Source organism: Epinephelus moara, chromosome 17, assembly GCF_006386435.1.
Source record: "Epinephelus moara isolate mb chromosome 17, YSFRI_EMoa_1.0, whole genome shotgun sequence".
NCBI lineage: Eukaryota > Metazoa > Chordata > Actinopteri > Perciformes > Serranidae > Epinephelus > Epinephelus moara.
The window spans coordinates 13,564,532-13,586,746 of NC_065522.1; the positions used below are offsets into that span (position 1 = coordinate 13,564,532).

General features: G+C 44.0%; 1 protein-coding gene across 13 annotated transcripts in view; it reads right to left on the minus strand.

Annotated features, from left to right (window-relative positions):
- Nucleotides 1–22,215, minus strand: part of LOC126404725 (receptor-type tyrosine-protein phosphatase delta-like) — a 427,878-nt gene that overhangs the window by 105,234 nt on the left and 300,429 nt on the right. For all 13 annotated transcript variants that reach the window (XM_050068106.1, XM_050068116.1, XM_050068110.1 and 10 more), the window contains one exon: nucleotides 1,199–1,384. In XM_050068106.1, coding sequence (XP_049924063.1) covers nucleotides 1,199–1,301 — 103 coding nt within the window. In that variant the 5' untranslated portion in view covers nucleotides 1,302–1,384. The remainder of the gene's footprint in view (nucleotides 1–1,198; nucleotides 1,385–22,215) is intronic.

Genomic DNA, 22,215 nt, shown 5'->3' on the forward strand with positions numbered 1-22,215 from the left:
GGGCTGTGGTGCAGGACCAGAGCTCAATGAGGTTTGAAAACTGTTGTCACACATCAATGGGCAGGTGTCTGATGTCAAGTAACTCAATTCCAATGACTTCTCATGATGAGATTCTTGGCTGAGGTCTGAGCGTTTCTGGTTCACATGGCAGTTTTTGCAGCAGAAAAAAAAAGTCGTTGGGAAATAGGGACTTGAACACATTTTGATAGTTTGGTGAGATGAACATTAGAGATGGAGAAGCAGAGTTTCATTGACACAGGATTCCTCCAAACTTGTTTCAAGATATATAAAAATACTCTGCTTGGAATAATATTTTGTGTATCACATGGTCCCAACCCCCACTCCCCAAAAAACTTTCAGTTACCTCATTTCATTCATAAAATGTCAAATGTGAGTTTACTGCATCCTATTGTCCCAAAGGCGTCCTGGGGAATCTCTCTGTTCATCCCAAACATCTTTTCTATTGTCGCTGTGAAAACATGACACAATTCGAGCCAGGCCATGGTTTTGAGCCTGCTCAAAATTGATGTGACACAACAGGAAAACAGCGGCCACTGCCATCAGTGGATGTCATCTTATTTGCTGATAGGCCCGTGGCAGTCAACAAGGCCATGATGTCTGGCCAATAAATCGGTGCATCCCTAGTTGAGATGTCACAGAACTATCTTGTGCGTACGTGAACATTTGAACTCAGATTTAAGGTGAGCGCGGACAAAATGTTCCCCCTTCAGCAGTCTTCTAGTGTCAGACTCTGCACATACATTATTCTGCACAGCGAAGGTCATTTTTGAGTGAAGAGGGACTTTGATATTTTTTATACGATGAATGATAGAGATTCTGTATTTCCCCCACTATTTTCATTATTCACAGAGTGGCCTTAATTTATTAAAATGTAACTGAAATGAATTTTACATTTGGATTTTGACATTTAAATAAAGAGACTCTCTTATATCAGTAGTAGTGATATCACCCCACTGTATCAGCAGTCTCATCTTAATGAATACCAGCAAGTGTGTTTGATGAAGATTTCTGCATTTCATAAAGTGTTTCGGTTGCATGTGTGTTACATCAAGTATTGATGTGTCTGATGATGTTCAGTGAGGGGAAAAAACAAAAGCAATCCCACCCTTGCCACCCCACCCCCAACCCAGCAGGACACAACACTTGAGGCCCACGTGAAAGCCAACGGTCCACTTACTTTGAGCGTCGGCGAGGTGGAGGAACAGACCCAGGACAAGCAGCAGCGGCAGCAGCAGCGTGGGTCTGGCTCTGTGCATGGTGGGACAGCTTGGCACCAGCATGCTTTGGCAGCCTCGGTGGCGCTGGCTCACAGAGCCCTGTGAGTCAGTCTGGTCTGATTTCTCAGATGCAGGGTATTCACAGCCTATGCAAGGCAAGGAGGGATGGGGAGACGAAGAGGGAGAGGGAGGGAGGGAAAAATGGAGAGAAAAAGAGAGAGAGGGACTGAATGAAACAAAGCTGTTTGGCTCCACGGGTTTTATCTATCCCTGCACATTTCTGACATACCCCCACACAGCCTCGGCTGGAGCTGACAGAGGATAGGAAGAGGCTGATGTGCTCACAGGGTATGTTCTGACAGTTCTCTAAATGGAATAGTCACTTCACACAATGCGTGTGCACGTGTGCATGAGAGGGAGAGCGATAGAGAGTGCAAGAGAGAGAGGAAGAAAACCACACAGATGAAAGGGTGGACTAATAAGATTTTGTCTTCACAGCTTTGGTCGCGAGCACCAATTAAACGCGCTGTATAATAAGAGTACATTTTAAGTCCGCCTAAGATCAGTGTTGATATCTGTTTCACATAAAAAGCGCCTCTGTTGCATGTGGGGAAGTACAGGAAATATTCATAAATGCTGAAAGCAATTTCATAGCTCTTCAGTCAGGAGTTAAAGTAAATTCAAGCACTGAGAGACTTTCTTAAAAGACAATACAAGATATAAATGCTGTCTTTCAGTTACATCATGATATACGCATTCAATAAACCAACTCATATTTATGCCCCTCACACCACACGTAATCCATAATAGATGCTTTAATAGCTCTAAGTGCCGATACAAAGTGATGGAGCAGCTTAGCTTTTTTCTAGCGCAGCTCAAACAACAAATGAAATCTATAAGACAGAGTGGCCAAGTGTTGCCATTCATGTTTCAGCCCTTTATCGAAGGGCCACTACATTGGCTGTGAAAATCAATGTGATACAGTGAGCTAGTATTAGCCGCAGACCGGCTCTATCCCTTGTCATCCATTTGCTTAAGCCAGAACTTGATCCTTAGTGATGGATGCTCTGCGGTAGTCTTCGGCTCGTAACACAGCTCCCAGCTAATCCAAGTGTGTGAGCTTTGATGACACACTGTACTGCTGGTTAGCATGCCGGCTAGTCTGTCCGCATTGTCCTGCAGGATGCTGTTGTTTCAGCTGCGGCGACCGGTTGAAGGCCGACCAGTGCATGGTCTGCGTACCGTGACTTTTCAGACACTTTATGTAGCATGAGATCAAACACACGACATGTCAGATCTCTTGAAGTTTTGGAATCTGCAGTTTCAGTAGCTGTCTGTTCTCGAGGCAGCAACTGTGCATATAAATGCTGTTGCTAGAAATAATATTTTATTGGGCTGTTTATCTGCAGATTTGACCACCACCCACTAAAAGAGAGAAAAAAAAAAGGGAAAAAAGAAAAACAAGCCCCCCTAAGCCCAATCAGCAGGCCCGATGATGACAAAGTACCTCATTTCCCTGTTACCAATCATCCTCTTTCTTGCCCCTAGCTCTCCCTCTTTCATTTCTGTGGGCTGTAAATGGCAGAAAAGACGGGAAGATAGCGCACCTGTCACACTCGATTTGTGTTGGGGGGAGATAGACACGACTACCTGTCTCCAAGCGCTGCAGGGCTAGCAGCAAGCGCAAGAGCGGGGGACGTGTGGCGAAGGGAATCAATTTGAGGCAATCTCATCCCCCGCTCACACCACCACCGACACACACACACACACGCTTACAAACACAAATGCGTATACATATACATACATTTGAGCACACTACACAGAATTTTCACATGAGTAGTGTTTGTAGCGACTCTGAATTTGATTAGAATCAACTGAACTGAAAAAAAAAAAAAAAAAAAAAACAGGCATGAGGGGATAAAGCTGCAGTGTGATCGTATGTAGCGCAGGTACAGCTGTCTGTCTCCTCCGGTTATTGTTTCACGCATCTGCCCCTCCAAATCTAAGTGATAGCCTTTGAGTTAATTAATGTGTGAATTTCCATAATGACATGACATTAGGCTGTGCGCAAGAAACAGCACTCAGCAGCCCTCCCTCTCTCTATTCACGGCCGGCCTGCACACACACCCATTTCCACACGCGCACACACAGTCAAACACACACGCTGATAGAGGCAAACAAAACCATCTGTATGTTGTGTAACCACCAGTGAGACAACCAAGAGGCCGTGCCATGTGAGTAAATACAAGGAGAAGCTAATGTAAGCACGGCTAAAGCACCCCCCGCTCCCGAAAACCTCGGTTTATACCAAAAATGAAAGCAATTATATTTAGCGTTGATTTGTGGTGTTAATTTTTACAGGAAATTGCACTGCAGATTCCTAACGTGCTATGGGGGGACAAGCCACCTGCCAGACCTGGCAGAGAAGCAGCAACCCAACTGCATTGTTATCTGACAATGGATTTTATCCCAAATACTGCAGCTTTTTTTGTATGAAAGCTTGTTTTTATGCACGCGTAATTACACGTATGAACATGCACATGAGTAAAAACGATCCTCGCCATTTATCCGTATAAAAGACTCCCTCAAAGGCGGCGCCACCTTTGCCCATTTTATCCCCAACATGGCCGTTTTGTGTTGTGCTCTGCACCTTCACTTTCATACATTTGGTGGCATTGATGCTTTCCATTGAACATTTATTACAATAGACAGAAAAAACAATCTTGTCTTTCTTCCTGAGCCCCTGGTGGTATTATTGTGTTCCCATTCAGTGGTGCTTCATTCAAAGGATTTTGCTGCTGATAGCAATCATGCATTATTAAACAAAGCCTGACAACATGCACAATGTTAATTAGAAAAGGGGGGAGTGTGTGGCAAGAAAAAGAAAGGGGCTGTTGAGCTGTCTACTCTCTCTCCTTCCCCATGATCCTTATCAGAAATGTGAAAGAGAAGGAGGGTGGGATGTTTATACTCTCCATAATGGCTGGTCTCTATTCTCATTTAAGCGTGTGTGTTTGGTATTCTGGTCTATTTAGAATAGCAATATTATTGAGAAGGAAAAAAACAAAGGAATCAGTCATATTTATCTTATATTCCAGCCATACTGCAATAAACTTGTTATGGGAAAGAATGCAGGCGGAATAGTTATGAGCTCCCCAAAGCAGCAGGTTCACAACATCAGCTTCACGGCAATTTTGTCTTTCAATGTTCTCGCACATGCTGTAATATTTTGGCAAACCGAGTACAAAGCAGTGGGGAACAAGTGCTGACACGAGAATGCTACCGATGGTGCCGTTTTTTAACAGATCCAACATGGGCTTGAGTGGAGCAGTTGCACCACATTATGCCCATCTCTCGTGCAAGTTGACTAATTTCACTTTGGCCGGCTCCAGGGGCTTTTTAAACGGGGTGTTTTTAATTTCAGGCTCATGCACAAACTGAATTGAACTTCAAGGAAATAGTGGATTCACAGTATGTTATCCTAACAGACCAAAGCAGCCGCAAAAATGCCACCAAATCTATTAAGGCCAATTCCTCTGTAATTAGCTCAACACATGCAAGGACAAAGCAGAGCAGAACTACAGAGGATGTGATCCATACTGCACTGGGTTATAAAAAGTGGCCCAGTATCATGCCCAGCCAGGCACAGCAAATAAGAATTTGTTTCGTTTTATGAGGCAGGACTTTTCTATTTCCCTCCGGACCAGCAGAGTTAAAGAATGCAGTAATTACCCCCCCACACACGCACACTTTCAGACTACAGTGATATGCAGGGCTGTGGCAGTGAGCACACGGGGTAGGCTACTGTGTTGGTACTGCGAAGATCTCTGTGGCATCTCTTTGTCACTTTGCAGTGATGCTGAGAGAGACAGACCCCGCTTCACAAAGAGTACTGATGCTCTTCCTGTGAAGTTAAGCAGAAGAGTCGGGGCTGCAGTGGGCACAGATTCCACCACCTTCCTTTTGCTGTTGACATGATGTGTAATTAAACTATTTTAACCCTGATTAAAGCACAATGGCTGATGTTTAGGGAATCTGGCATAGTATTTTTAAAGAGTTGCGTATTTACTTTTGATTAACTTGAAAAAACATAGTACATCATTGCCAATATGCTTTAACAGTATTGCACCAGAGCCATTTAACGACTCTTCATTGTCGTACTAAATCATAATTGAGACATTATTGCCAACTGAGATGTCATTTTAATCGTATTTTATTGTTGTTTCTCTTGTTTTATTCAGTCCCTGCTTCTTCACTGTATCTTATTTATTTGATATTTTATGCCAAAACCTGCATTAAAAACAGCATTTTAAGAATATTATAGTTATTTGAAAGCTACCAGGAAAATAAATGAGTACCTACCAGCCTTCAATGTGTCATCACACACACTATTTACAGAATACCAACAAGGATACATCATATGTCATTGTATTATTAAGCATATTTGGTTAGAATATGGCTGCCTGATGTTCACAAATATTTTACTTAAATTGTGAAAATTATAGTTAGATTTAGAATTAATTAAATATGAAAATATGTGAAATAATTTAGCGACACACATGTCTCTTTCTCCATCTGTGTGATGGGTGTCAGTGACCTGCACTTGCTTTTTTCTTTGCTCTCTCTTTGAGCCCTTGCCCTGAGATTAATATGTTGTTCTGTGATGGCTCAGGGAATGAGCAGGGACAGGGATTCTTAAGGAGTCACTTTTCCTTAAATTAAGGCCTTAAGGTCAAAGGGCATATAAAAGGGCACAGGTTGCTGTGCACTAGCACTTACCCTCATTCAACAGATTTAGTAACAGTGAAACATTGCTGCCTGTGACAGGCGCCAACTCATGGTGCCCCTAGCTTTTTTTTTTTTTAACATCATATGACCAGATTTATTAAATAAGCTCATCAAAGGCAGCTCCCCAACCTCATACATCAACGCCCACCCACTTCCTTTTCCAAGCCCCACTTCCTCATCAAGAGGGGTTAAATTCAGGTTAAGTCACAATGTGTTTTACATGGTCGCTGCAGCCATTTCTTTTATCTTTTTTCACTGTAGTTCTTTCTTTAATGCCACAGTGTAAAATCTGTCACTCTCCTCACTGCATTAAGTTTCCTGAGCTTCCTTATGTGTAGTTCTTTTCTTTTCCTAACCGCTCTCCCCTTTTGTTTTTCTCTTCTGTGTGTTTTTTACTCATTTTTTTTTCATCCACCGCTACTTTCTTTTGCTCGCGATGGTGTGATTTAAGACCGAGTGACAAGGCCGTTTCTCACACATCGCTCCCGATCAGCCGGCATGTGTAATAACATCCCTCAAGCTAAGCTAAGCTATGCCCTCAAGTGCAGCCTCCACATGAAAGACCCTGACAACCACACATCAGAGGAGTTTATTTGCTTTACTTATTTATTTACTCCCCCCCACCACCACCACCACCCCTCCCTCCTCGCCTCCCCTGACCTCCCTCAAACAAGCCTCCCACGGTCATAAACTATCCTTCGGGCTGTACCGCCTGACTTTCTGTGTGAGGAAAAGTCAGGGTTTTACGGTTCCGCCTGCGAGCCTGACTAATTTCTGACAGGCAAATGCTGCCAATGCTGTAACTGATGTCTCTGCTTATATCTTGTTTTCTTATGAATGATCACCCAACATGAAACGCACAGCGGGAAGCTAATTGCATCTGATGACATTTGTCTGTCTAATAATTGGTTTAAAAGCACCTGCTGCGGCTGTAGGACAAGGAAGCTATCACAATCCCATCTCAGATGTGTGTCCGTTGCAAATTAGCAGCAGGAAATTTCAAAGCCATTCCCCCCTTTTTTTTGTTGGCAAAATGATCTGGATTTTGAAATGTCACACCACAAATAGAGTAAAATAGCATTTATTCACCTCGCTCGCGAACACTGTTATTAATCAAATAATATCGTCGGGTCTTTTATGTGTCTCCAATTTCATGCAAAATGCTTGCCGCCGTATATAGACGTTACACATTGTCATAGAGTGCACACTGCTGTAAAAACAAGTTTGTGCCAGAAAACACGGGTCAAGGAGAGGATGTTGCAATTTGAAAACTATTACCTTGTTTGGGTGCAAAGAGCAAGGTTGTGTCCTCATGAGAATTCAGCCCACCCAAACTGACCTTGAGCACACACTTTAGTGACTAAAATCGCCACGTAGCATCAGCTCGCAAACACTCCTCCTCCTCCTCCCACTCGTTCTGTGTGTGCTCTTTTTGTTTTCAACAGCCTCTCCTTGACTTTTCTCTCTACCTGGTCTACCTCACCACTTGTTCTCTCTCTCTCTCTGTTTCTCTGTCTTCACCCATCTTTCTCTCTCGTCCCATTCCTCTCGCCACGTTCCCCAGCAGCTGTTGGGTTCAGATGGATGGTCCCCACAGTGCAAGACCCTGACCTGCAGTCTAGTGACTGATTATCCCAGTGCCCTGTTGTGCTGCTCCCTGAAAGCATACCAACACAGTGCACACACAGGCAGACACAAACAAAAACACACACACACACACACAAGGTTACATAGCTATTGGGGAAGCTTTGAGGACACTGAGGAGTTTAGAGAGGGAGAAAACACAACATATTTCATCTTTGTCTGCATGTTGGGATCACGTCCTTTGACCTTGATGACACAGGTAAACATATTACCTATTGAACTCTAATGGGCGCCACTAATGTCTTTTCAATGGGTGGCAGATAAAACCAGTACCCAGCACAATCAGCCTTTGGGTGAGCGTGTGAGCTGTGTAAACTATTCAAATGATTGCCTGCTTGTTGGGCGGCCTTCTCTTGTGCTATGTTTGCTTGTCACAGTGTGGGTGGCTACTATACTACAAGCATGTGCCACTTGGGTCGTGCTTGACCTTGCGCATCAGCATTTAGTACAAGGGAAAAAACTTGTTATCATACAAACAGGCTGAATCTTGGGGAGTCTATTGTTTCGGGAGCAGAGTGTGTGGCAGGATGGGGGGGAAATGAGGAAAAAAATGGTAGACGCAGCAGCAGCAGCAGCCAACCTGGAATGGCTGGGATTAAATTTATGCCGCATGAACAGGGGAGGGCTAAATCATGTTACATATTATGAACCAGAAAGAAAAGGGGGAGTGGGGGGAGGGTGGAGCAGAGGGGTGGAAATATAATGGATAAGGGGAGCAACGAGGCAGAGAGGGAGAGAGGTGGTGAGAGAAAGGGGAAAGTAATGTGGAGGGGAGAGGAAGGAAGGAGGCGAGGATGTAGGGAGGGAGAGGAGAGCTCGCTGTAGGGTAGAGAGGCAGAGGGAGGGAAGCAAGGGAATGTGCCTCACTGCCAGCTTTTCTCACGCTCCGTCTGTGCTTGTACGCCTAACAGAGGCAGCGCGAGAGAGATGGAAGAGAGGAAAGAGAGATCGAGGGAGAAAAAGCAGGCGCTGCTGAAGAGCAGATGATAGTGGCGAGGCCATTCTGACAGTCTAAAGGTATTGTTTCCTGAAGGGAGGGAACTGGAGATGACAGCAGGTGAAGAAATGAGAGAATAAGAAACATGCAAACTCTCCTCACCCTCAAACGCACAAAGCTCAGGTCCGCATCTAATTGTATAGATGCAGCCTAAAACACAAAACTCCTACACATACATGCTCACAAATGTAAACTCAGGCATTCATGTGCACAAATAGACACATACAAGCAGAGAGCAGGCACGCATACCCTTTGCACCACATGCTCCTGGCACTTTGACATCTACCCCCAACACAGCAACGGTCTGTGGGAGGATGAATAATCTCACTTCCGTGAGGCAGAGAAAATGAGAGAGAGGAAGGAGGGTGAGAGGGAGGTTGTTCCCAGCCTGAGCTCATGTCGTTTTATGGAAAGTACAGAGCCCTCAAACAGACAAAACAGCATTCCACTGCCACTCGCCGACATGGCAGAAAACATCACAACAGACTTCTATTGAAAATAACTGAATAATACAGCACTGGGAATTGTGTTGCCCCCTAATACATATGGCATAAGTCAACGACAATATGCCTCCTTATCTTTTCGAAACAATTGAACACCAAGGTACATTGTGCGGCGGTGACATTTTAGTGGCTTTTGTACACAAGCCAAGCCGTTTGGTATGTAAATGCACTACTTAGGCGTACATGAAGGATGTAAGGAGGCGCTTGGGGCATACACGCTACACTCATAGGGCAGCAAAATAATTAAAATGCCAAGTGTCTCCCATTATCTAAATGCTAATTTGCCTTGATATACCCTGAGCTAAAATGTAACGCCACATTATGGTTTGCTGTACTGCGCTAAGGCAATGGCGGGTGAACTTCCCTTCAATTAGCCTAGCATACTGTATGCTATCTGTTGCCTTAGGTGATGCGTCGGATGTTTCAATAAGTGCACTCATGATGCGGCCTTAGCAACAGGCCATGTGGATTTCTCATGGGCAGCTGATCTTTAGATATCTAATCTAAGCTAAATTAAAGAGTGAAAATGTTGCTTTGTTTATGAATGATTTGTGTTGCTATGTCAGTTTTATCAACAGGCTTCAAATGGTGCATAAATGTCATCCTGTCTCGCTGTTGTCTGAGTGTCTGCAGCGCTGGTCAAACTGGTGTTCATGAGGACACTGACAGGGATTCTTGTTTTTCAGTGTATTATGGGCACTGGTGTTTTTGCCATGACTCAGACTTGATAAGAAAGCCTGAGTCAACAACTGAGAGAACAGACAGGCGGCATTAGAACCCGCAGCTTATCAAAAGCTTTTTGCATGAAAATACATCAGTGCCAACAGGGAGGGCAACGGGACAAAAAAATATTATCACAGATATGAGATGTTTTTGCTGAATACACAGATAGAGGTGAAATTGTGTTGTTTCTGCTTTTCCATCTATATCCTGATAAGACTGTCAAAGGACATGCAGGGTGGGGATGAACAGCATTTTAGAAAGCTGTTTCAATATTTCAGTGGTTCAAGTATCCTTACTAAAGTTTACTGAGCTCTTTGATGTGGCCGCTGCTGATTAATAGGTTTGAAAAGCTGAACTTTTTTTTAGTTCTTGGACACCCTTGAAAGGTGTTTTAGCCAAGCTAAGCTATTGTTCTCACGAAAGGCAGAGCAGGCTGCTTGTGCAACTCGGTCGAGGGAAAGCAATGGTTCACCCCAAGGCAAGAGCAACAATTCCCCCTTTGTCGTTTCACTAAGACAAATGCTTGCCATTGCTACGTTAGCAACCAAACAAGAGCAGTCCCCCCGTCAGTGATGGTATATTGTAGCACTCGAACAAGACATTTTATTATGCTGCTGAAAACGAATGAATAGGTCCTTTTCTCCAGCCCCAGTTTGGAGATTGAAATTCAAATCAAATGCCACCTTCAAACAAATGTCAGTACAGGAAATCAAAACCGTTCTGTCAACGCCTGGCATCAAGCAAAATACACAGTTTGACATTTGGAAGTGATTTTCTCTCCCTCTGTCCTTGTTTCATGTAAAATTAACTTGGAAATCATCGCAAAAAATGCACATAAGCCCACATCACACGAATAGTCTTTGCTGCTCTCGCTCTACATCTAACATCCTCTTAGAAACCTTTATACAAGCTCCCCCAACCCAATACAATCCACCCCCGAACACTCACAAACATGATTAAGACACTGTCAAGCCTGACATTGCCATCTCCCATGCTGTCAGTGGCCCTCACTGGGAGTCGCTGTTGACTGACTGCCTGGATGTGCCTTATCATTAACAGGGCCGCTTGTGCCACCACGGAGGGGCTTTGATGACAGAAACTAAGGCCCCGGTGCCTGCCCCTCCCATTTCGCCTGCCCAAGTGTCATCTAAATGAGATAGGGCCCAGGAGCTAAGGGATTAGGCACTGCATAATTACCTATTTAAAGACCCTAATTGAGCATTTCATTAAGAGACTGGCACTGAGATTTTGCCAAGGAGGGCACTACAGGGATAGAGACGTATTTGCCTGTGCATGCATGCGTGTATGCATGTGTTTGAGTGTGCGTCGGTGTGTGCGTGGGGGGGGGTGATGATATGAGAATGTGGGTTTGCATATGCCTGTGTGTGCATTTTGGAGCTGCAGCAGACTGTAACCTTGAATTCAAGGGTTACCTTGTTAGCTTGGATGCCTTTTTGTTTACATTGCACTTAGACTGTTTGGTACATGATTGTTCAAGTAAATCCAATATGAATTCACCTTTATAAACTGATTGGCAGTCATGAGTAAACATAGCCCTTTCCGCAGAGGAGTGCTGTGTTATTTCACGTTTAACCTTTGATCATACAAACCAAGTTACATCTTTGCATAAAGGTGGTGTTTTCTGAGATTTTTGTTAGTTCAGATTCTGATGACATTTTTGCTATTGGATCAAAACAAAACAGTTCTTGTCTTATTCGTATTCTGTAATGTACTGATTAATAAGTTACTCTATCTACGCTATGAGTTAGCTGAGTGGACATTTCTCTACTCTCCAATGGTAAGCAAATGCAAAATTAATGAGTTTCTCACTCCGTAGTGCTGATATTTCATATTTCAATGCAGACTTTTATCATCCTGCTTTATTTACTTGATAAAAAAGTGTTGTTACAGGTGAAAGATTACAGCATTCATCCCTTGCTTTCGCCAAAGAAAACTTGTTGGGGAGATATGTACAATCTTTGTGTTAATGTGATGCAAATTCTGCTCCAGTTGTTCCAACTGCTATTTTTGGGCAACATTGTCATTGCCAGACAAATAAAGGTACAAACTCAAAGAGAACATTTGAGAGTACTCAGCTCTGCTGCACATGATGAAAGGAAAACACTACAAAGTTAAAACATTTCCCATCTCCGTGAAGCTAATTGAATCCAATAGAAGGGAAATTTGTGTGCACACATTACTGTTAAGTTTCCTCTAGCCCAACAACAAAAGACGGCAAGTGAGTTAATGCCGCTGACGTTGTCGGCCGTCAAACTCATGCTTTCATTGATGCCACGGAGAGTCAGCCCCTAGGTCTCCAGTGCCACATCTAAAGCAGTTTTGTCAGACAAGAGATGAGATACAAGAGGGATGTGTATCTTTTTATCTGCCTTACAGAAGCTCGGATAATACAATTATTCATTGTGATGTTTACCACTGAAATTGAATTTCTGATGTGGTGAAAGGAAAAAAAAACCGTTACATTTACTTCAAAAGGAGCTCTTATTTGTGCAGTCTTTAAGATCCTCAAAGCTTTTGTGACCAAAAAAAAAACAGTTCAGTGCAGGGAGAATGCTATTCAGTTTCCTACCCCAACATTTTACATTTTTGGGTGGCCACAGATTCCTTTGCAATTCCTCAACATGACTGTCTAACTGGCTCATTGACTACATATTTCAGTGGTGAGACTTTTGGGAAGGTTTTTAAGTTCAGATCATAATTCTAAACTTAGTTTTTAAATCCACAGTCCTGTGATGGGCTAAAGTCAATGAACAGAGGTGGACTCTGGACGACACCAGAGGCCCCTGATGTTTTGTCATAACAAACAGTTTCAACAGCGACAATTATTAGAGCAGAATGCCAGACCCAGATAGTTTTCTGATGACCAATGTGACCTGATTTCCATGACCCAGCAAGCTGCGACTCTTCTTTGCCCCCTCGTCTCTATATCTGGGATCACAGGGGACGTCGGCAAGTCACTGGCAGTTGGCTCGCGCATGATTGACTTGTTTGCTAAATGACTAGCATCTGAAGTGGCAACGCTAGCTGGGGGCTACTGGAGTCTTTGGGGCAGACACCAGCTGCTAACTGCTACAGATAAACTGTCCCTCCCTCTGGGGATTCATATGAGCACTATGGTGGGAAATGGTGCTGAAGTCTGGCCAAAGATGCTCAGGGCTGTAATGACACTGAAACATCATGAGTCAGTCAGTGCTGTTCTAGCACCAGACCAATTACTCTTCTTTGACATGATGGAGGTTGAAAAGGTTCCTGCGTTAGTGAGGAAATGAACTTGGATCTCATACATGACAGGTGAGAAATCTGTCCGTGAGCCACCAATGATAACAACTCAAAAGTGACTGTTTCAATGTTCATTCATTGTCGGACTGCGGCAAAGGCATCAGGAAATTATACAATATTTCTTTATCACATTGTCAGTGTGAGTATCTAGTCACCTTATGTATCTCAAGCAAAGATGAATCCAAGCAACGTTTTCAGGCTGTCCTCATGCACTATTGATATATTTTCAACAAAGCGTAATGCACCAAAATTTGTGCATGTCCCACATGACAATGAGACAGTAATTCATGCATAACCCACATGTTTGGAAGGCTGCCATCATGTGACCAATGTGTTGATGAGAGTAAAGAGGAAAGCAGTCCCGAGTGGACCAGTAAGGAGGAAGGTTAGAGAATACAGGACTTCCATCCCCACCATGTTTCTTTTCGTTAACCTTACCACAGTAACTTTATTTGCCTCAACCTAACCTCTGTCACTTTATGTTAATTACGTTAATTTACATTAAGGAAGTAACCTCGTCTGTGGGGCGCCAATTCAGAGAATGTCATAAGAACTGTGTGTGCATTTTTGTAGGATATCGTACGAACTTTTGTATGAGAATATGTTGACTTTTTAACATTGGCACCCTTCGATGTACCTGACTTGAAGACATAGGCACAGAGAGTGACAGGCGTACTAACCGTGTAATCCCAGTAAATTAAGATACTAGAACAAATACAACAACACAAGCTTCTGTCAACATATCTGGGACATGAGCCATGGCTTCTAATAATCTTGTTGAGTTTGACTCAGGTGTGCGAGGGGTTGCTGCTGTTGTGATGGCTTTAATGTAAGCATGGGTTGCTGGGTAGGTAAGTTACTGGGTAGGATGCCTTATCCAAATCTCACTTGAAAAATCATCGTCTAACTCCCTCTCTCCCTTTGTTGCCTCACAATGAACTTGAACAATGAAGCGCGCAATAAGCTTTGCAGTCTGAAATACATTCACTTGCATAAATGGCAGATTGGCAAAGGGTACACAAGAAAGCAAGACACATAATCTCCGAGAGAAAACCTCTTTGTGTGAGAAAGCGTGCCCATGTGTGCACTCCCTTCCAGCATAAAATTTCGACAGCCTTGTCACCGCTGATTGTTGACTAGAATGTAAGCCTGTATGCTCGATACTGTGAATGCCTGAGATTGAGATGCCTGTGAGTACAAAGACTGTCTTAAGGCTGAGGCTGTACCGTGTGAATGACTGTAATTAGCTATGGGCTTAGACATTTAATTATTGATGAGGCCAGTGTTTGTTCAAATGTTCTATGTTGCCACTGGATTTTGCAAATCCATTTTTCCCCATGACCAGTTCTACATCTTATGTTTATGCTGTCTTGGTTCAAATGCATGACCACGTTTTGACCCCATATGTAGGACCAAACACCAGAATAGATTTAGAAAATATATGCAGAACAGATTTCACACTCTGAGCTGCTGCCCTCTATTGAGACTCTACCATATTCATGGATGATAGGGTAACAGTAAATATGACATAACGTAAGAAAGCCAAATTATTGCATAATGTCACATTTGTGTGTGGTCTTTCCATGCCCAAGTGTGGACCAACCATCTGCTCCCTGTCTGAAAACACCCACGGCAGAATAATCCTCTCAACCAGGTAGTTTCTACTCCAAAGTTCCTCCACAGTTCTGGCAGCAGTGGTGACAGTGGAGCCAATCTAACGGGCGGCAGCCCAATGTGGGCCCTATCAGGTCCCATCTTGGCCTTGCGCGTTCCCTATCTCCCCATCTCAGTTGAGGAGACATCCATCTTGATTTCTGCTGAGTGCCAAAAAGGAGTAGCAGGAGAATGAGAGGGAGAGCTGGAGAGGAGGATGGAAGAAAGGGTGTTCACCTGATAAGGCAGCTGGGAATCAGAAGAGGGGATCTTGGGGAGCGTGGCCCCAACGTGCTGGAAAGAGGAACTTCATCTTTATCTAATTACCACAGGGCCGTTTTGCCAGGGTAGATAGCGTGAGCGTTTATGGCGGCCGGTTGGTATCGCAGTACTCACATGCCTTTACAAGCACACGTATTCCCGCGCACAAACTTATGCAGATATGATTAACATTCAAATACACTTCCAGCATCGCACACAAGTGCAGGCACACACACGCACTCACACATACATGGGGCCCAGGGCTGAGTGCCATAACAGCCCAATGAAATATATTCAGATTAGAAAGGTGTCGCATTACTCTCCAGCCGGATGATAAATACGCGGTTAGCACCATCATTAATCTTGTACCCCTCCCCACCTTCCGCCTCCAGACGCGGTGATGTAAGGGGAGGGGAGCCAGCATACACTGGATGGAGCTAGTGCCTCAGTCAGGGCTGCAGCGGTGCGGCTGGTGCATGCATGGAGCAGCGGCTTGTTCTAGGTCTCGCAAGCACAAGAGGTCAGGGCAGTCTGACTCATTGGGCTCACTTGTAATGTCACTGTTCGGGAAGGCACGCTGCTGGGTTGAATTGAGGTCTTGCTGATTCTTTATTCGGGGATTGTTATAATGAAAAACGCGTAAAACCCCTCCCCATTTGTTGCACACATTCTCTTTTGTTCTCAAGCGGTCCATAGACTCTCCCTGTCATTCTTCTCACATTCACCTCTCTTTCCTTTTGCTCCAGACTCCTCTTTCTTTCCAAGCACACTGCTTTCTACTGCCGCCCCCCCCCCCTCTTTCATCCCAAGGGTTTGCTGACATATTGCCCTAAGCGGCATTTCATCGTAAGTGGCCATTGTCTGGCTAATGAGCAGCATGCATAAAACACTAGAGGGCTGTGGAGACAATGATAGACGTACACACAGACACAGAAACACATGCTGGGCACAAGGGTGGATTCACCATCAGTGGCTTAAGCAGCATATTTCTCCTGCAAACATCGCCGTGTCCCTCAGGGGAGGCTTCAGACAGACAGTTCAGACGGTGGCAGGTTGCCCTTAATACAATCACAGCCCTAGGGATGGGGTCAAAGGTCAAAAGCTGAGGAAATTACGTGTGATAAATTGGCAATGGTGCCACTAGTGTTGAGTATATGTGAGTGGGGTAATTCTCCCCTTACCCTTCACTGGTGTGTTTGATGAAGTGTATAGTCTTTGAAAGTGCAGCCTGTGTCTCATGCTGAAAGTCAGTTTGAGCAGGATCCTCCCACGTATCCTCATTCAAGTGGTGCCTCTTGGGAAAAACAGGGGAAAGCACTTTATTGGGTTTGGTCCAAAAAGACGACTAAAAATGTTTAACGCTCAGTATGAGTCATTATTGAGTCACCAAATGCTTAAGTAGCATTATATCTTTTTTATCACCTATAGTAACATCTGCTCAGACGCTGATATATGGAAAAATCTGTTGCACGTTCTGTAAATCTCCATTATGAGAAATTTAGAAGACCTGTCGTTGACTAGATTCATGATGTAATTATCAGTGCACCAACATTATGGGAAAGCAGTCAAACCCAAAACAAAACCACTCAACATTACAACAGTTTAATTTAAGCTTAACTAACACTGGCATGGACAAGAATGTTTGTCCTCATCATACATTTTCAACAGAAAACAGATGCAATCCAATGGAGCACTGCAAACTGCATCCCTGAGAAGTGGTTAGACATCATATTTACAAGATGTTTTGCTGATTCAGAAGTCTAGCAGGAGGAAAGTGGAGTTGATTGAAAATTCACGGCTGATCTCACATTCCAAGGGCAATTTTTTCGAGGGACATTTTCTCATTGTTGTGAGAAACTTCTGTCCACAGTCCAGCCCGCAGTCACCAAAAATACTTTGGACCTAATTTTTGTCCTTTCAAATTCTGGCCTTTTTTCCCCCTCCTCCTGTCTACATTGTGTAATCAACAAGACAGCAACAGGATGAGCTTCATCCTTGCCAAGACCTTTGAGCTCAACAACAAGCGTACACAGGGACTATTGTGTAAGGAGGCCCAATATAAACTCTAGTGTTTCATTGCAAGATGGCTGATTAGCTCTTAAGGGGGCTGTAAAGAATTTGGTGCCCTCGTTTGGGGCTTCACTCAGGAGGCGCTTGTTAAATTCGGGTGATGAAAACTATTGTGCACACGCATGGCATACACTGGTGTATAAAATGATACTATAATCGAGCACAAATTCCACACAAAAATTGTCACTCTCGTGTGGTTACCTTGTGTTGAGCCAATTGTGTTACCACTTTTTTATTGAATCTCTCAGTCGCCCCCAATCACTCTGTGCTCCATAAAATGCTGGCAAGTGGATTGGGGCTACTATAATGGTGGCTCAATGCAGAAATAAACTTGTTTTACTGCTGCAAACAAAGTGATGTGACCTGGAAAGGTTGTATTTTTTGCTGGGATAATGACTATATTTTAGAGTCAGGTCTCAGTGTGAACTCTAATTACTTGTCTGGGGCCACTGAGCTACGTTGGTCTTGAGCACTTAGTAATGAAGTCCATATTGGTTCCATGTTTATTAAACACGACATGAATGTGGGGTGAAAATGTCTTTTCTGAGTGCTGATGCTCCAGATTTATCTTCGTTTTTTTTTTTTTTTTTTAATATTTCTTTTAAAATGTCCATTGTGTAGGCTTCATGGGGAGATTTAGCAGATATGAAATATAACACAATAAGTATGTTTTCCTGAGTGAATTATCACCTGAAAATAAGAATAGTCAGGTTTTTGTTACCTTATAATGAGCAATTTATATCTACATAGGGAGTGGGTCCTCGTCCACTGAGTTTGCCGTGGTGTACCACCATGTTTCTACAGTAGCCCAGAATGGACAAACCAAACACTGGCTCTAGATAGGGCCATTCACGTTCTTGTGTTCAGCCACTGTAGTTAGCAGCCCACCAAGATGAGTAGGCAGCGTTGGAAAAACAGGTTTTTAATGTGAAATTCTTTATTTAGTGTTTTTACCGGATTAAATTACCCAGCCTGTTTACTATGGAAAAAAAAAAATACCCCTGCAGGTAACTGGCGCCCGGTAGAAACCTCATCAGGAATCCTAACCGGGAGTTCATGCTTGGCTCACAGGAGAAGTTTCAGCTGGTTGCAATCTCCAATTTTCACCGCTAGATGCCACAAAATCTTATACACTGCTCCTTTAAGCTAAAATAATCCTGTGCATGGAGTTCAGATGATTGTCCACTTCTAGAATGAAAAGGTCTACTATATCGTGGGGATTTTTACCATCTCCCAACAGTCATAGCAGCTGCTGGACCATCTTTTGACACGAATCATATCCACCCATCTTGCTGAAGCCAAATTCCTAACCAAACTTCACGAGCCCCGCCACAAGGTTGAAAGAGATATGTTTTAAGAAAATGTCCTTTGACTTTCACATTTTATATGATTTCATTATCCACACTCTGCAGAACTGGCTCCCAGTTAACTTAATCACTGTGACACCCATTTCTCATAAATATGCAAATACAATACAGACATCTCGAGTACTTTGAGCGCAAGAGGGACTTTAGGCGAAGGCTTGCCGAAGACCCTTTCTCAAATCTCAAGTCCAGTCTTTTGAACACCTCATGTGGGGTGCTTTTTTTTTTTTTTTTCTCCCAGAAATCGTGAAGTTTCTGGGTTCCCGCTGCAACATGTTTTGCCAAAACACAGCATGCTTGCTTGTCACAGTAAATTTAATCATACAAAATGGGAGCACTCTGTGCTGCTCTCATCACTGCCACTTCTTTTGAGTGGTTTTGTTTCCACTGTGGTTAGAATTGAAGCAGATAGAGGGGAGGCACAACAAAGACAGAAAACCAACCCTGCAATCTTAATGAAAATAATATCGTAAAAATGGCACAATGGAGGTCTGGTTATATAGCTAGAAATATAATTTTACACTCAGGTCCTTTGTGTCCCTCCAGACAACTGGCTCACTAGTAAAACAGTCCTCCACAGACTGAAAGGCGGCATGGGTTTGTGAGATGGTAGGGAAAAATAAAAGGGACTCGAGGCAGGAGTGGGGGATTTGTAGGGGTATTAAGGCATTGCACGCCTGCTGGCTTGTGCTTTATCCCACTGTACATTCCAGTGGTGCAGTGTGCAAAACTTTACAGCCCCTAGCCCACAAAAAACGTAAAGAGTTTTGTAGTCCGTGTGCAACTACTATCACCCTTGAGAAGGACCATCTCAATCCATCTACTGTCAGCTGTCTTGTCTCGCCTCTGTGTATGTGTTCGCGTTTCAGCTGATCTACTTCATCTCTGACAGGGGGGCAGAGCTTGTGGACTAACAGCTGGGAAATCTGTGCCCCCCTCTGCCCTTGCGCTCCTCCTCCCACCACCCACTCTTTCTCCCTCTCGCTGCCCTACCAGGTCGGCCTACTGACGGCTAATAAAAGAAGCGGCCCTTGACTGTGAACAGCTGGGTTCCTGTGATCTAACTCTGCAAGCGGCTTGCTGGGGCTTTTTCTCTGTGAGCGGAATAGTAAAACACACAAGAATAGCACAAGAATGAGAGCGACAAATACAGTACACAGAGAGGATTGGAATAAATGGGAAAAAAGGGGCATAAAAGTGGGAGCGAGAGAGAAAAGTGAGAGCGCAGACGTACTAGCATGCAGCGCTAAGCCAGAGGAAGGGAGCTCAGTGGCTGTCTTGTCCCTAGCTTTTCATGGCCTAACCAGCTAATCAATAGCACAGAGAAACACTATTTCAGCTGGCTCACTGAGCTCTCTGTACAGGAGAAATACTGAGAGTGCCAGCTCAGTATCTGTTATTTCTTCCCCCTCTACACTGTGTGACAGCAGTATTTCTTTTAATATATTTAACTGATACACAGGAAGTGATGTATCTTGTAGAGCGGTGAGTGTGCACCTACGCAGGACCCAGACTTGGACGTTAGAGGGAATGCAGTGAGTGGGAGCAGCTGAAGTATGTCATTGAGAAAGCTCTACTGTTGGTATAGCAGAACTACTAAAGTTTTTTTGGGACAGAGAAGAAGTGGGTTTAAAAGGATAAATAATCAAAATGCTGACCATAAAAAAAGCAAAAATAACCATCTCATCTACCATTAATAAAACCAAACACAGAAAGCAGAGTGATTGCAAGAGGCTGTGAGGATTTCTTTAGATATTGGCTCCGCTTTGAAAACTACATTCTTTTGGTCCTTTGAGACAGCTTTGATGCGTCTTTAGGAGTGCAGAGACTGTTGGGAATGGATGAGGTCCTCCCCTCTCTGCTGTTGGCATTCCAGTCTCGAGAGAGACGTGAGAGTGGCACCGTTACTCTAAAACAAGGACTCCAGACGGGGCAAGGGTGGGGGCTGTGATGTGAGGCTTAAAATGTGGCAGACTTAAATAGCTGCGCATATGACCCGTCATGCCTGACCTACGCTCTCTTATCACACTGCTGTTCCATAGATATCTTTTCTAATTTTGCGCGTGTGTGCGCGCGTGGACGAATATGTGTGCAGTGGGGAAGTTGGTGAGTATGAAAGACGACTCCAGATGCTCCCAGCTGGCTGTTGCCCAGTGAGGCTAATACACTTCTGCCTGCCTAATTAGAGCACACACTCACACACACATGCAGAGTCGACCCCTCCTCACCACTCATGTCCCGCTGTTTCAATGGGTTTATGGTAGGAAGAACATATGCCCCCCCTGTGTTTTATACAGGACACACATGCAGACAGCTAAACAAACAACCAGGGGCTTAATTACCTCATAAGGGAGGCCAGGGGTGAGGGCTGCAGATGAGTCACAGTAGCATAATGTAAAAGGATGTGCAATGCAACTCGGGGAAAATGCAATACACTCTGCTGTAAATGCAACTGATTTGTGGATTTTTGATTAGAGTGGTGACTCAGAGGCAAAAAACTATTCAGCAAAAAAATGATCTGTGATTGCAAGCAGTGTGGGAGTCTAACTAGCTCTTTTAATATCTCAGCTGCTTAGTGAAAACACACAAACTAACGAGACCACCCTTGACGCGCTAAAATGGGGGGGTTTGTGTCGGTTCTCATAGAGAGAAAGGAGCATGAAATAATTAGCTTCTGAATTGGTAGGCTCTCAACGTATGTAAAAGCTGATCAACATATTTTTCTTGTCAGCCGTAACAGAAATTGACTCTGGGTGCCATATGGACATATGTGTGTCTGGATGTGCTTGCCACACTGACCCTTTCTTTAGGCTGTCGAACAGCAACACGGCACTCCGGCGGCAGCAGTACTCCCTCACAACACATCTTGTCAGACATTTCCTGCCAGCCTGTCAACACTGGGCTGTGTGTGGCAGCTTGTCTTTTTTTTCCTCCTTTTTTTCTTTTGTCTTGTTGGCGCAAGCACATAAAACAGCAGTATAAAAAACTCATACCATCTGCAGGAAGAAATCAGTACTGAGTTAAACCACGGTTTACATAATTATCTTTAAAAATAAACCCCCTTTTCTTTTTTTTCCTTTTTATACTTGCACAACATCTCTGTTATCAGATCTCTCTAAGGACATAATTGTGAAATATATATCTTACATAAATCAATCTTTAATAAACAAACTATTGCCCATACTTATGAGACAAGATATGATAACAATAATAGACATTGCCTACATCTACTCAGCATTGCACAGAAGCAGGAATCCAAATAAGGCAGGGGGCTTGTCAGTGCTTGAACATCAGCTTGCAAGTCATGTCTGACCACAAAGCAAGGTCTAAAAGGGTAAATGATAGCCTCAAAACAACACACACAGAAGCAGTGCCAAATGAGGACATAGGGGGAGGGGGAGGGCGGTCCGGGGCAGTGGAGTAACAGAGAAAGAGATCCCAAGGTCAGTGTTCTGGGGCCGGCTACAGACGAGGGAAGAGAGATGGCGTGGACAGATGTCAAAAGTGATAAGCGTCAGGCCTGACAAGCTCCAGCTTGGCTATCAGTTACTACTCCGAGCCTGGGGTCGGGCCGGTGCCAAGACAATGCCAACGCCTCTCTGTGACGATCAGTGCCTCCGGAGGTTGTGCAAAATGGCTGCCGCCATGCCAACGCATTATTTCGAGTCACTGGC